Source organism: Emys orbicularis, chromosome 14 (genome assembly GCF_028017835.1).
Source record: "Emys orbicularis isolate rEmyOrb1 chromosome 14, rEmyOrb1.hap1, whole genome shotgun sequence".
Taxonomy (NCBI): Eukaryota; Metazoa; Chordata; order Testudines; family Emydidae; genus Emys; species Emys orbicularis.
Genome location: NC_088696.1, coordinates 2,573,793 through 2,589,686, shown reverse-complemented (window position 1 = coordinate 2,589,686; position 15,894 = coordinate 2,573,793). Strand labels below are relative to the sequence as shown.

The window sequence follows — 15,894 nt, the reverse complement described above, 5'->3', positions numbered from 1 at the left end:
CCTGCGTAAATGGCTGCTTATGTGCAGCACTTGGGCTCCTAGTAAGCGGCTGTGGCAGCCCGCTGGTGGGCACAGTTTGGCTATGCCTGTAATGGCGAAAGCCTGTGCCCGCTGGCTCTGTTGCAGGGCTGGGGCCCAGATCTTCCACAGCAAGGAACCCAAGAAGGAGACGTGAGCTTCCATATAAACCCCCTGGAAACGGGGAAGCAGCCGGTGCCTCACTATTATTTCACATCACTCCTGGGATAGCAGCTGAAGGCTTCCCCAAAGCTGGGGCTCCACTGTGCTGGGCGCTGCAGATAGAGGAATGACGCTCCCTGCCCTGAAGCGCTGACCCTAACCGAGAGCTTGCGCTGGAGCTGGGGAGGCAGCTGCCTGCACCTGTGGGTAACCCAAATCTTTTCCTGAAAGTGAGGATGGACAAGTTGTGCCTCAGGCATTGTTGGAAAGCCGATGCTTTAACTGAGGCAGTGTTTCCATGGAGTTTCTGTGAGCGGTGCTGCCCTGCACCAGCCCGTCTTGCCAAAGCTGGTCGTGCAGCAGGTGCGTGGTGAGACTGAGGTCGTGCTAGGTAGCATGCCATCACTCAGGTGAGCAGCAGAAGATCCAAGGGGGAAAGAAAAACAGAAAGGCCTCAAGCCCCATTGCTACAGGAGGACTCAGGTCTGGAGAACTAGGGTCTGACACGAATTAGTTCAGCCATTCAGACTGGATTTTTTTTTCTCCATTAATGTAGTAATTGGCAGAATCTGCAAACTTGCCTTTCCCCACCCCTTCCCTTGTACAAGAGCTAGAGCGGGTTAGAATAAGGTGCAACCGCTCTGCACTAACGCTGCCTATCCTGGCCCAATCTACTGTCATGCTAAGAATGAGTCAAAAAATCCAGGCCAGGGCTTGGTGACTTGATTGAGTACCACTTCAGAAAACGAACTAGAATTCATGTCACTTTTCATCGCTGCCCTAGCACAAGGCATGACATCACTTTCACACTAGTAGTGAGTTAAGTCCAACTGTGGTTTGGCAATTAACTCGCCTGCTAAAAGCCTCTGCTGGATGTTGTTAGCAGTTGACTGTGCCCCAGGCCAAACCCCCTTGGAATGCACTGAGTCCAATCAGGAAAAGAAAAGATTTTCTGAAGTATTTCCTCTATAATTATAGGGCCTGGAGTCAGAGGCTGAGGGTTTAGTCAAGGCTGGCACTAGACTGAAGAAAACAGCAGAGCTGGGATCCTGCAGCTGTGGGAAGCAGGAAGTAAGAGCCTGACTCCAACGTTGGGCAAAGTCAGTGCTCCAGCTCAGGGAAGGCTTTTTTTTTTCTAAAAAAGTTAAGCCCAGAGCCACAAAGATATTTAGACTCCCAACACCCACTGATTTCAATAGCTGTTAGGAGCCTAAATACCTTCGTGGAGTTGGGCCTTAATTTTTAAGCCAGTTGCCTCTCACACCTCTCCCTTGTTTCCACTGGAGGGATGGCACAGGCAGTTGGTTGAGTCACTGGTGGCAGGATGGCCTTCTTTTAATAACAAGCACCGTAGCCAGTAATACTAAAAGCAAAGGACCTTTTATAGGAGGTTCTGTACAACATGCACCCTTCAGTGGTTGATTTAAAGATGAGCTGAGGGGCCTTCCTCTGTTCACTTTTGAACTGCAGTACGTTTAGAGCAGATAGGATGTAATGTCCCTGTGTAGGAGCCAGCTTGCAGCCCAATGCCATGGTAGTGGGAGAAAACCCTAACTTTTTTAGACCCCCTTGTTGAAGTTTGTGTCCCTTTGCTGCATTGCAGAAACTCAGTAGCTGTTGGTTTAGTTTCAGGAACCGGTTGATGGGATTTATCTGAATGGTTCCTAGCTAAACACCTCTCCCTGTGCCCCTCTGCTAGGATGGGTATGGGGAGCAATTCTTAGTAGGGTTTTTTTTTTATTATTATTAAATGCTGCTGTTCTAGTTTCAGGGAGTTCAATATTTTCCCTGGTTACTCAGTAAAAGCTGTAACACAGGACACCTTATTTTATGCATGGTCTCTGGCCTATACAGAGCTGGCAAGCTAATGAATATTCCTGTTGTTTAGTGGCAGGACAGTAACCTCTTGCAGTGAGCTGTGGTTTCCCTAGCTCTCTCAACGAAATAAATATTTTAGGCCTCAGCTGTAATGCAAAATGCTCATAATGTAATGTTACGAATGCAGCTTCAGAACTCATCTGGCAAAAGGGTGAGGCTCTGCTCTGTCATCTGAGGCTGGCAGATGGTTCAATGGGGAAGAGGGATTCTAGCTAGTTTGGAACTGCCTCCTCCCCAGCGCATTCTAGAAAATCCAGTGCTTTTTTTGAAGTCCCCTTGGCAAAGAGCTGGGGCTGCTGGCTCTCACTGCGATCACATCAGCCAGGCACCGGAGAGGTAAGAGGCCAGTAGTGGGATTTTTGTACCTTTTTGCATGTATTTCTTTGCCCCACAATCAGTTTTGTCTGGGGCCTGCAAACTGATTTTTAGACTATTCTATTAGCAAAAGCAAAGGGATTTTTAAAGGCTTGACATTTGTTTTGAAAAAAATTTATGAAGCATTATGAATCTCTGACATTGCAAACAGCTGTAAGGGCAAAAAATAGCCACGTCACAACTACGGTTGCTGCACACACCTGCTTTATTTAGGTAGGATACTTCCTTGCACTGCTGGAGCTTTCCCTCCATTTAATGTGGTCAGGAAACAGTGCAAACACTGTCATCTAGTGGTAGAGAACCACCAGCCCTTGAGCCTTGGCAACCCCAGAATGATTTTAAACACACCGAGCTGGAAGTATTACTTATTCTAGACACAGAGGGGAGGAAAAGCTATGGCCAGACCTGGATCAGGTGTCAGCTGGGGTTCAGTGCTCAGGTTTAAATCCAAACCAAGACTAGAATACAGGAGTACTGAAACATCATGAGATTTCAACCGAAAGTTGCAGAATTCTCACAATATCAGTGGTTCTCATGAAATTACCTCCATCCTTTCACCAATCAGCAAAGAGAGATGCATGCTCCACAAACACTAATTTTCATGGTGTTCTTCATGTGAGGTGTGTTCACAAGAGCAAGACCCACTAACTCACTGAGAATGGGCCACAACCTTCTGATGATGGTTTGCAGCCCCTGCTTGCTTCAGGCAGGCTTGAGTGGTGAAAGATTCCCTACCTCAACCACCCACCTCCCTCCCTCCCCTTCTTACAAAGCAAGTGGTAAAAGTATCTTAAGTTATTGCCAAGTGGAATTTTGTTTTTTTCAGTCAAAGAAAGTCTAGCTCAATTTCTTACTCCTTCACAGTGAAGGGCAGGCGTGGGAGGGAAAACCCTTTACCAAGAAAGGCTGGGGCCCTGGTTGGGGCAATAGCCGGGCATGCCGAAGGCCTGGATTCATTTCCCTGCTCTACCCACTCCCCCTGTGACATGGCCAAGTTCCCATCTCTACAGTGGAGATAAGAGCCCTGCTCTGCCTCCCAGGGCTGGCTTAATAACTGTGGGGTGTTAGGGCACTATGGTAATGGGGCCAGATACACACCTAAGGAGATTCAACTTGAGCTGGTTCACCACACAGACCTGTGCTGCTGCATAAAAGTAAACTGACTGTAAATTGTTTGAGCCTTTATTGCCTCCAAATGGTGTAAAACTACCATGGTAACAAACCAGTTTAATTTCTCATGGAAAGGGAAAATATTCTCCTATTACATAACAGCAAGTGAATCAGAGTCAGGGTCAGTTCAAAGTCTTGATACTTACTTTGGCATTGAGCTACCACGGTGATGGATGTTACATCTACAATGGGCCTGGGAAACATGCTTGTTTTTACATGGCAGCAGCTGAAATCAGTGAGTTCTGCCTGCCGAGAGTGGGGCATCAACAGGGTTATGATCTTACCAGGGCTCTAAGGCAGCATTTTCCATCTTGGCGTCATTTGAAATAGGCCATTCAAGGATCTTCTGGGACCAGGACTGGCAGTTTGAGGTCTCCCACCTTAAACAGTTACCCTGAGGGAACTTCAGCTATTTAATAGAGTCCTGTTCCCTGCTTCACTTTAACATGGTCCTGCAGCAACATGACCCATGACTGAGGAGAGCTAAATGCAGCAATTGTAATGACACTACGTGGAAGTTGGAACACGACCAGCTCTCTTAGAGGAAATGGGGATGCTGTCTGACAGGCCACCAGGGCAAAGGTTTCCTAGGCTCACCATCAGTCAAGGGAAAGATAGTGTAGTTGGCCAACACACCCTTCCATTCACCCAGATTCAAAGTAGTGCTTCTAGAGGCGCCTTTATTTCCTAGAGTCCACACACTTCATTTACAGGAATGTAAGACAATCACCCTCTTTCATCTAGAAATGCAACGCCTGGAGCCTATAGATCCATGCAAGGAATGCTCCTGCTTGAGCTCAGCCAATGCCCTCATCTTTAATGTGGAGTCCTGTAACCCCTGGCTGCCCCTCCACAAAAGGGTTTGGAGCTGCATAAGACCACATGCTGGCTGCCCCTCCTCCTCTCACTGAGCAAGGTAGGGTAGCAAGGAGCCACCAGCCCCTCTTAAGGAAGTGACTAACATGGGCGAGCTCCCAAAATTCACAATTAACTTGCCTGTGTCTTGTAGACTCCATGCCAAGATGGAATTTGTACGGTCATAGCCTTTAGCGCCCTTGATTAGGCGGGGGCTCTTGTCCTGGGCACGACAGATGTAGTAACTGGCCCAAAGAGCTTTGTGCTAGTTGGCACTACGGCACCAACTGCTCTAGAGCTATTTTGCTCATCTCAGCCCGAAGGGCACAAACCCATCTTATCCTCATAGGCTACATTCTGTGCTCTCAGCCTGGTCAGCGTCTTTCCTCCTGAAACGAGATTCTTGTATCCTACATTCCTCACTCCAGCACTAATAAAATCTGCTCCCATTTGGCTTTTGGGATTAAAAATGACCAGAAGTCAGAGTTACAAACCAAACCATTTAATCTTCTCTTGGAAATAAAACAGTATAGGAGCCCAACCTCAAGATCTCCTGGGCAACAGGCTGGGCAGGTAAATTCATCCTCTGTGCAGGGCCTTCAAGCACAGATTAGGAGTGACAGCAGAATGCAAGATGGCAAGGAGCAGCAGGGTCATGCATACAGTTTAGCAGTTTTACATACTACATGGTAGTAACCCCAAATAGCCCGTAGACCTAAATCATGAGGGAAGGAGACAGACAAGCATCTTGGGACACAAGATTTTACTGGCAGCAGATGACAAACGCTGCACTTTCTTTGCTTGTTCCTTCCTCCCTTCACAGCGCTGAGGACTGAAATGACAGGGGCTTTCCTTCCCAGGAGTAAGGCTGCCTGTTCCTTATTAGAACTGCCAGTTTGTGTGGACTGAATTCCCTCGTCCCGTGTATCCAGCTATCTGCCTGTAGGATGTCAGAGCAGAGGCAGCTGATCTGAGAGTGCCTCCCAAGACAGGCAAGAACAGAGAACTCTGCTCACTTTAACGAGTGAAAAGAACCTTCTAGCAGCAGAGGGATTTAGTTTACAAGATTTTAATTTACAAATAAAAAACTACACTTTTCATTTTTTCTCTTTTTTCTCCTCTTTCTTGCCATCACTCTTCTCTTTGTCTTTCTCCTTCTCATCTTTCCTCTCCTTTTTGCTTTCCTCCTTTTCCTGACCTTCCTTCTTCTCTGCATCTCTGTTGGCAATCTTGTTGTTGATGAGGTTGTGCAGGGCAACCACAGACCGGATAAGAGAAGCCAAGTAGACCACCACCATCTGGTCATTGGTCTTCAGGTAAAAGGCCTTGACAAACTCCTGCAGGTTGACATCTGGCAGCAGGTTGAAGACATCCTGAAGCTGGTAAATGATCTGGTGATTGATGGGTAGTTTGCCCATGGCCACTTTCTCTAGGTAGCTCCTGATATCCAGAAGCTTGGAGTTCAGTCCCTTCAAACCATGGACCTGGTTTGTGATGCGCTGGGACAGAGTGCCCACTGTTGTGTCTTTAATATCTCTGCAACACCCAAAATAGGAAGGAGAAGCCTTAATGTTACTTTACATACATTAATTTATTTTTGAGCTAGAAAGATCTATAGAAGGCTGCTTTGAAGGGTAGATGAAGTAAAATTTTACAAAACACTTCACAGCAAAGATACAGAAAAAACTAATTTACATTGGGTGCATTAGAAACACCTAACATAGATTTGATAAAAGTCACCATATGCTCTCTATGGACTGAATATTTTTTAGGAAAACTAGTCTGATGGTTAGGAGATAACGAGGGGACTCCTGGGTTGTATGAGAGGCTGTGTCACTAACTCACTTTGGGGACTTGGGCAAGTCACACCTCTCCAGATTACACAGCTGTAAAATAGGTATAATTGTTTAACATCACAGGGGCCTTGTGAGACTTAACATTTCACTGAAGGCTCGGAGGTTGCTTTACAAATATAAAGAGTGAAGGAAAACCAAAGCAAAATCTCCCTCTGTGACCATTTGTAAACAATGCCTTTCTGCTCTTTGAGTCTTGATAGATGAAAGGTCTGCGTAGTCTGCCCCCAGATAATTTTGCTCTCCTTTCTGATAGGCGGCTTTGCTGTCACAGGAGCAATATGAACATCAGTATTAAATGGAAGCCTTTCTGAACTATGAAGTGTGACTCTACATTGTTCTGAAGTATCTCAAGCTATTTGCTGGAGTTCAAGGAGCAAGGTGAAACTGACGTTTTATTATTTTTTTTCAAAAAACAGTCAGTCAAACATTTCACTAGAAATGAGTTCAGCAGATTCTGTATTATGCAGTATTGCTGAATTAACCTGTTTAGATTAAATTAAGTGTTTAAGCAGCATGTAACAAGGTCCTTGTTTCTTGTATCGTATCCCTGGGCAAGCAGCTGGTGCCAGTAGTAGTTAGATGGATAAAATGAGCTGCCATCCAACCACTGATAAGGTTTTTCATTAAAATAAAGCTTTTACCGTAGCAAGTGTTCAACACCAACTTCCTCTGCTTCCTCAGCTCCAATTTCACTGGTCACATGTTCAAAAGTCTTGGAGGTTGGAGTTCCATCCTTTGTTGGGGTACAAGAATGGGATGGTGACAAGGTTAGAAATAGAGAGCAGATGATTACAGGTGTGACAGCATAACCTCAAGTGAGCGGGTTTTAGGTACTGTGCATGTGAACAGTAGAACTACTCCAATGAAACTTCAAAGCAAAGAAGGTTTACTGGAAGCTGGATTTGTTACAAGCCAAAAAGCACTGTACATTTTATCCAGAGCTACATCTGGCCTGCTTCGATGAATAGGTGGAACATGCATGATAAGAATAGGATCAGAAACAGCCAGTGAGGAAAACCTATCAAGATGGGATAGGAGAGCCCCACACAGTCCACAGAGATGGTGAAAACTAGTTCATAACAGAATCCCCAAAGTGAGTTAATTAAGTATATGGGGTTTTAAAAAGGGAGACTAAGAAATTGATATTCTTTAAATTAATCTAGAAAACTGGCTAGACATGCCACTGGAAGTCAGACAGGAAGGAGGTCATCAACAAAGCAATAACTATAATGATAAAATAAGGTACTTTAACGTGCTGCCTAATTTCTAGTGCACACCAGTTAAACTGAGGCAGATGTCACTAACCCACAGAAATGCTAGAGACAGCTGAGGTGATGGTAACACCACATTATTCTGTACATTAACGCTCCTCCCACCACTTCATTTGTAGCATTATTCTTGGTGAGGCTCAATAGTTTCCAGGTAGTTAATTTGCAGGGCTATGTACTGGAGAGTGCGTCTGTGTGCGTGCGTGTGTGCGACCGAGTGCCATGGTGACTATTTTATTTGAAGATGGGACCTAGTTACCTTTGAGACTTGTATTAGTTTTGGTTGTACCATGCTCCAGGCCCAGTGGGGACCAACAGCTGTAAGAACAAGAGTTCACAATACCAGAAAAAATTTAAGACTAGAGTACCTGGGAACAGCTGTCTCTCTCCACCATGGGTCTCAAACAGATAATGACAAGACCAGGTTTTTTTTTTTTTTTTAATATTTCTGGATTCTGATTTTAAAACCACCAAAATTAAATCTGGACAAAGTCACCACTGATTCTAGATGAGTGATTAACAAAGATAGTAAAGTCAACCTTGCGTAGTTAAGACTAAGCTGGTGAAGATGAGGGGTGTGATTACTCAAATGATTGCTGCAACAAGCTGACGTGTATCAGTTGTATCCTCAATGCATACTCCATCCTGCTGCTTTTTGCATGGGTGTGGACAAACCACAAAGGAGCAGCTAGCTGAAGTTGCAAGAACCTGCAGAGCTCCTTGGTTCAAGCAGCGAGAAACTGCTTTTCAGGAGTGTTGGAGGACGGAGAATTTTGGTTCAATAAGCTGAAATTTACAGTGGGGGTTCAAACACTGATTTAGCAGGTTTAAACTGAAAGGCAAAAAACCCCTAGTTAGCAGACGCAATGTTATCTATTGAACTGAAAAATCCAAACTGATGTAGTGGAAAGGGTACCCTAAAGGACAAGGCAAGATGGTTTAACGTATCGATTTCTTAAAGCACCTCTTTCCCTTTTGCAGGAAATCCCACAATAGACTGAAAATGACAAACACTGAAATGTTCAAACACTCACATCATGAACTTCTTCAACTGAAATATAGGCTTCTGTTGGCAGTCCCAGGTCCTTTGGCTTTACATCAATAATTACCAATACCTGGTAGAGAAACACATATTAGACAAAACCTACCCAAGAACTAGAAGAAACAGGTTGTGGCCAACTGCTAATTCTCTAGCAATGACAAGTTTGTTTTTCAATCAAAGAGGTTTCTAACTGCAAGCAGAGAAAAAATGTCTGCCACTGTTTCAAGGGAGACTGATCAGCGTGCTCTATTCACTTTACATCTACCATGCTATATCTTACTACATTTCATGTCACTACTGCAAATTGCAGATGGAGCTGGAAGGGACTGCGGGTTCCCGGAAGCTCCATAAACAGTTTAAGTGCATTACTTACAGAATTAGGACAGTATCTTTTCATTAGTTCATTGATGGCAATGTCATTCTTGTGTAGTTTGGGGCCTGTGTGGTACCATCCAACAATTCTTTCCCTAGCTGGGAAAAGCAAAAACAATTAGAATAGTCAGAATCTGAGGGTAATGACAGGAAAATAGTTCATATAGGGGCATATAAGCGCTCAAATCCAAGTACTGCCTGATCCTGGGTTGTGCCCAAACTTCCCAAAGGACATCAAGTAGAACTCCCACTTCTGCTTTATAGACACCAGTAAAGACCTAAACGCTTTGAGAAATTAAATTGTTGCTGCACTTTGCACTCCTTTGCCTCAGATTCTGAGCTGGTGGAAGGCAGTTTAGGAATGGAAAATGGAGTAGGTGATGGCTGAGGGCATATGAAGGTTGGGAGCTGAACACCACATTTAGATTAAAAATTTACTGGCAAATCTGGAAAACAGGGCTTTACAGGAAGGTATTTGCTAAATTGGTTTTTGTGCCTAGACACTTCAACAATGGGTGCATGAGATAGATTAAATGCAGCATTATATTATTGGACAGCACAGGCAAGCCATTTGTGCATCACCCCAGACAACCCAAACTACCTTAGCAATAGTCAGTCAGGAGGAGCTTCAACAAATAAGATGGCTCTTTCGTCATTAAACTTAGGCTTTTGAAGACCCTTCCCAGAAAACAACTTTAAATCACCAAACAATGCAGAGATAACATCAGCAGCAGGCCGCAGTGGACTTCAGCATCCTTACGATACACAGGCAAAGCAACCATCCTGAAGGCAGTGAGGTTCCAAATTTTTTTTTTTTTTTTTATTAGCATCAATGCTTTGATTTGCAGACAGGAAGCCAAAGATGTTCAAAGCACAGGTGTAGTGTCCCATGCTGCTCCACTTCCTTAAACAGGTGAACAATCAGATTCTGCTCTAGTCAAAGCTTCTGAGTGGTCTCAAAGGGTAGTACCCCAGGTAGAGCACAGTACAATAATCTATCTTAGAAGTGACAAAGGCATGGATCCTGTCTGTCAAATATTTTACACCCCTTATCAGCTATGTATGATCCCCGAGTCAAAGCTGGTTTATGCAACATGGCACTTTCGAGCGCACAGACTGTGGGGATCTCTCAGAGACAAAAGGGGCCAATGAGCTCTTGATATCCTGCTGCACAAAAATTCAAAGATAATAAGCTGCAAGATCTGCACTAGACTTGAGACTCAAATACTTAAGGAATCATAAGAACATCAGCAGTCTAAATAAGAGTTTTTCTAAGGGCTGGGAATGTTCACAGGGGAATTACTGTAGCGTCTCCAGATTCAGCCCCCATAATCTTATAAAGAAAAGAAAAGTGAGACCTTTATAAGCAAAACAGAAAGGTTAATCAGTTCACCTGGGTTTGTAATTCAGATGTCTGCACTCATATGAGGGAAAGAAGATTCTGGCGGAAGGGGTCACAGTATCAGGGTTTGAATTTCTTATAGCTATTCAATCCCCAAGATCGTCACCTCAGTTCTTGGAAGTACAGCGCTACCAGGAGACTTAGAGAGAGTTTCTAGGCAAATATCAACCGCTCACAATGTGCACTTACCATTGACTTTTTTAAACATTCCATACATGTTCTCCAGATAATCATGGTCTAGAAACCACACAGAGTCATCTTTATCATCCTCATCGAAAGGGACTGGGAACAAAACAGTTAGTTCAATATTTAGTAGTTCAAGTTTCATCCAGCCTGAAAACTTTCACAGAAAAATCAGATTTTTTTTCCCCAGCAAGTTCTTGGCTACAAATGAAAAAAAAGTAATTTTGCTCAATTTTGATTGAATACAACTGTTCTGCTATACTGAGCTGCAGATACTGTTGTAAAACTCAACAGGAAAACAGCAACATTAGCTGATTTTTTCAGTGGTTTTCTGATAATTACTGAATTAGTTTTAGAATTAAGCAAGGAAAACCAAAGCAATTGAATTATTCTGGGCAAACGACATCTACGAAGTGTTCAAGAACACGCCAGGAACATTCTAGTGTATGAACAATTTACACAAAATTGGTGTGTAAGGACTTCTGAAAAAGAAAATGTGGGTCCGAATAGGTCACTAGAGCCTGTTGGGTCAACAGAGGTGAAAAGCTACTTTGTGGTATAAGACACATTCCATTAGTGCATTAAGACAAATAACTACAATTCTACAAAGTCTGTTTAAAAATAAGTGCATATGCCATTTTCTTGACTAAAGAACTAGTTTGTTTTGTTAGTTCACATTATAGATAACAGGCTACAAGTTTAGTTCTGAGCAACAGGGCTTTAATTTATAGGAATACAAAAAAATCTCCAATTATAAAGTTCTATTTTTGGCAGCCCTGCAGTTTAAGTGACCAAACTGTTACTCCATCTTCACAACTCTGCAAAAATAACCCAGGATTAGGCTACACTTTTGTTCCCAGATTTTCACACAGGAGCCAACACGGATGATTCTGTTTTATCAATAAATACCCCCTTCGGAAAGCAGATGAATAAGAGAAGATGAGAGGTAAATAAGAAAACAAAGGTCAGAAAAGACCATACAGGCCCTGATTTTACCACTGTACAAAACCAGGATTCAAACTCAAGAGGTAATGATTTTAATACAAGTGAAAATATACTTTTTAAGCAATATCTGTGCAATTCTCATGGGCTATTCTTAAAGAAAAAAGGTACTTTTCAAATAAACCATTAGATCTTCATGTGAACAAGTAACATCTGCAATTACATTAGCTAGGTAACTCAAACCACGAGTCTTCAAAGCCCAAGGTCATAAAATGATCACAATCCAGGATCAGGAAGAAATCTTCCACCTCCGAGAGTATACTGAACAATTATTGCTTTAGGAGTTTTACAGCTGCCTCTGAGCATTCACCATTGGATACTGCTGCAGACAAGATGCAGAGCAGGAGGAGACTGATGGGATTGAGTTCTTCTGTAAGCAGATAACCAGCATTTTCCCATCAAAATGTAGACACCATAGCTTCATGAATTTATAAATAGGAAGAAGAGTTTAATGTGCCAGGATGGTGCAAGACAACATTTGGCAGTTTTCCTGCTAGCTAACTTTAATAGGTGGTAAACAGAATAGGACACCCAAACTCACCTGCAAAACTGTTGGATACGTCTAATATTTTCTTCTGCCAAGAGCCCAGCAACACTCCAACAACTCGCTTCTGATTCCCAACTTTTCCTATTCTAAATGGAAAAGACTGTCACAGTTTGTATTAAGAAATGCAACATATTTGATACTGGAAATAAAACACCAATAGTACAAATGAATCCGTTGTGTCATCTGAGTTTAAGTTAGAAGATAAACAGCATGTGGTTCTTGGGGATGTAGGTGGGAGACGAACAGGCTAATATGTTCCTTGTCATTACTTAGTTAATTTATACCTAAAGAAGTTGTTACAGTGCACTCTAAATCCAGGCACTACACTTGTAATTTATCCTCTGATGTGAAAAATGCACTGGATGTTTCCATGCAGCTAATGGATGCCACTATAACGGAGATTACTGTGTCATAAAATAGAGGGCTACTACTGCATTTGTTCTGTAAATCAAGCTGTAAAAAGTACAGTAAACTTTCAACTTTGTTCACTGTCATCCCTAATTTACTTTTACAATAGTAGGTTTTTCTCTGCTATTGTACGCTGCCTTGAAGGAAAAGATTTTTTTACATTAAGAGTGCTTGTCAGTTGGTGCAATTAAGTTAATTTTAGGCACACTGAGCACAAATTGCACAAGATGTTTAGAGGAATATAATTTATTCTCTGCTGAGTGAATTGTAGCTTTAAGGGTAAAATCTGTTTAAACCAGACAAATGAAAAATGCCATGTTTCAATATGCAGAGAATATACACACTACATTTAAAACCAGAGTCAGTTATGCCTAAAATGGTATTTATAACTTGTTAACCAATTTCACTGTATTCAAATTTTCTTTAACTTTGGTTCAATTGTCCTTGAATAAGGGAAAAACAAATAAACCTATTTGGGAATATCATGTCCTTTAATGCAAGCATAAACTATCATCTTTGTAATTTACTAAATCACAATTGATACCCCATGACAAATCAGAACTCTCAATACATCATATTGGTACTGTTCAAACTCCTTATATCACAAAATTATAAGAAGTCAGCACTTGTAAACTGTTGCTTTTGCAGTCCATTCATGCAGCTTTAGGACACTGTAGTTGCATTTTATTGACACAAGGTAATTCCACTTGCTAAATTTTTTTTTATGGTATACAGTACCACACACATGCATGGTCTCTGTCCTAAAGAGCCTATGTTTTAAGATAAACATTAGCTCCAAGATTTTCAGAATTGTACATATAAAAATGCATATTCATCTGATTGCATAATTTGGAAGCATAAATTAGCATAACTGCATGAACACTGTGGAAATTGTGCAGTCAGATGATTTAGTTAATTATCTATTTATGCTCACAATTGCAGCAACAGGCCATGCCCCCAAATCTGAATAGCTGGTGCTGACTTTCACATTTATGAAGTTATCTAGGGTATGTCTACACAGCGCAGTTGTCACCAAAACTTTTGTCTTTCGCAGGTACTTTAAAAAGCCCTCCCGCGAAAGACAAAAGTTTTGCCGACAGAAGTGGCAGTGTGAATGCGGCTTTGTCAGCAGGAGCGCTCTCCTGCAGACAAAGCTTATGCCACTCGTGGGGCTGGAAGTATTTTGTCAGCAAAAGTGCTGACAAAATACCACAAAAGAGCGCGCTGACTTGTAGTGACAAGGCTGTGTCGACACAGCCTTGCTGCTAAAAAGCTTCATAGTGTAGACAAGCCCCTTCTACCTTTCTGACACACACAGCCAGAATATCAGACTACTGAAGAAAAAGCTTCAAGTTTTCTGAGATACTTGCTCTGGGTTTTACTGATCAATGAGATACGTAGCAGACAATACAAAGCCTAAAGCTTTGCCTCACTGAGTAACTGCTTATAAAAAGGTTACATATAGTCAGTAACATTTAGTTTAAAAAGCAGTTTGGGGTCTTTAAGGATGTAAGGCCACGATATAAAATGTAACAGTAGCCCTAAAGATTGCAGTAACTCTCTTGTATGAGAGCTGGGGCCATTCTTGCCTGAGAGCACTTTTGCATGCATAGATGTAGAAGGTTTACAGCTATTTTGAAGAAAACTATGGGAAAGGAGCCCAGCCAGGCTGAATTCGCGAGGAGGTAGCTATGAATTGCTCAAGACCTCAGCAGCGAATTTCAGCTCTACAGGCCCCAAGTTTTTACACAGTCACCAATCCCCAGGGTCCTCCTATTGTACAGCCGAGCCGGCTCGGGGCGGTGTCTGGGGGAGCCGGAGAACGGGGCACACCGGCAGATGGGCTTCCTGGGTGCCGAAATCCCACACGGGAGTCCCCGCAAGCGCCGGGCACCGACACGAACCCCACATTCAAGAGCCAGGCCCGCGAACAGCACCGCACCAGCCAGGCTTCCCATCGCCGCCGCCCCCCCACCCCCCAGGGATCCCCCACCGCCACCATGCCCCCGCCAGCCCCCTCCCCTCGGCCCCCCCGCCCCGGGGCCTCTCGCAGCCATGAGGCGCGGGTGAGGGGGACGGGCCCCCGGCAGGGCCATGACTCAGCGTCCCCGCTCCCGGGGCGGGTGAGGCCGATGCCCCCGGCCCGGCCCCGCACAGGGAACGGGCCGGGCCCGTGACTCAGCGGCCGGGCGCGCCAGGCTCCGCCGGGCCTCACCTGTTGAAGTGATCCACCACGCTGAGCAGCACCAGCGGGTGAACCACCACCCGGTCCACGGCCAGCTCCGGCATCGCGCCTCTCGGCCCCGACTCGCTGCGACCCCGGCCCCACACAGCAGCACCAGGCCCGGCGCCTCAGCCAGCAGTCACTGCCGCCGCTCCCAGCATGCACCGCTCGGGGGCGGAGCCTCCGCGACACCATCTTGGAAAGGGCGACAAACGGGAGTGGGAAGACGCCACCTTGGAAAGGTCACTGGCTGCCCCACTCGCTAAAACAGGGCCGCCATCTTGGGAAGGTCCGGTCTATGGCGCCCGCCTCCCCCCGAGGTAGAACAGCACCGCCATTTTGGGAGGGTCAGTTAGGCTCGAAATGCCCTGTCAGGGCCGGGCCCAGCCTGTGCCTGGAGGAGCGGGAGCCTGTGAAACACCTCAGCCCAGCCCTGGGTGCGAGAGGCTCGCGACGTGCCCCACCAGGAGGGGAGGCGCTCGGTGGGGTGCTGGGCCAGTGAGCTGGGCTTTCGTCCCCCACCCCCTCAGGCACCGCCGTCACCCCAGTGGCAGGGCCTGACTGGACGTGCGGCCTGGCGCCTGCCCCGAGGAGCTCCCAGTCTGAGGCCGTGAGATGGACAGACCGAGCGCTGTGGTACAGGTGGGGAGCGCAGTTCAGGTGTCGTCTGCACCCGCAGAGCCAACCCCAACCCGCCCCCTCGTCCACCGAGGGAGAAGGTGCCAGCCAGCCCCACCATTGCAGGGCCTTTTCCTTGGGTGGAGGGACGGGAGGAGGCAACAAGGAATGATAGCAAGGTTGTCCTGCCTAACACGTTAAAATGGGCTCCTTCTGCACAGCCCTAGTGTTAAAAATCCCTCCAAAACAACACTGCATCTTAAACAAATAAAATACCCGCCTCATTAGCCTCTGATTGGCCAACTGGTGTCTTTAATGTCTGTAATGTAATGCATTTGCTAATCAAGGTTCTGCTCCTTTTGAAATCAATGACAATACTGTACTTCCAAAGGATTAGGCCCAGAGAGGTATACATCCTGTTCTGGTGATGGGGTTGGCTTCACTTCCCCTCTCCTGAGGCTGCGAGGTGCCCGCTTGCCCCCTGCATTTGTTGAAGCGTTCCTGAAGACTGTAC

The 15,894-nt window shown here is 44.9% G+C and overlaps 1 protein-coding gene across 1 annotated transcript; it reads right to left on the bottom strand.

Annotated features, from left to right (window-relative positions):
* Positions 1–4,945: 4,945 nt before the first annotated feature.
* Positions 4,946–14,895, bottom strand: PSMD7 (proteasome 26S subunit, non-ATPase 7). The gene is made up of 7 exons (XM_065416380.1): positions 14,754–14,895; positions 12,125–12,216; positions 10,588–10,680; positions 8,998–9,095; positions 8,617–8,697; positions 6,956–7,047; positions 4,946–5,994 (listed from the first exon to the last, which is right to left on the bottom strand). The coding sequence occupies exons 1-7, from the start codon at positions 14,825–14,827 to the stop codon at positions 5,556–5,558; spliced, it is 969 nt and encodes a 322-aa protein (XP_065272452.1). The 5' UTR covers positions 14,828–14,895; the 3' UTR covers positions 4,946–5,555.
* Between the last annotated feature and the right edge of the window lie 999 nt (positions 14,896–15,894).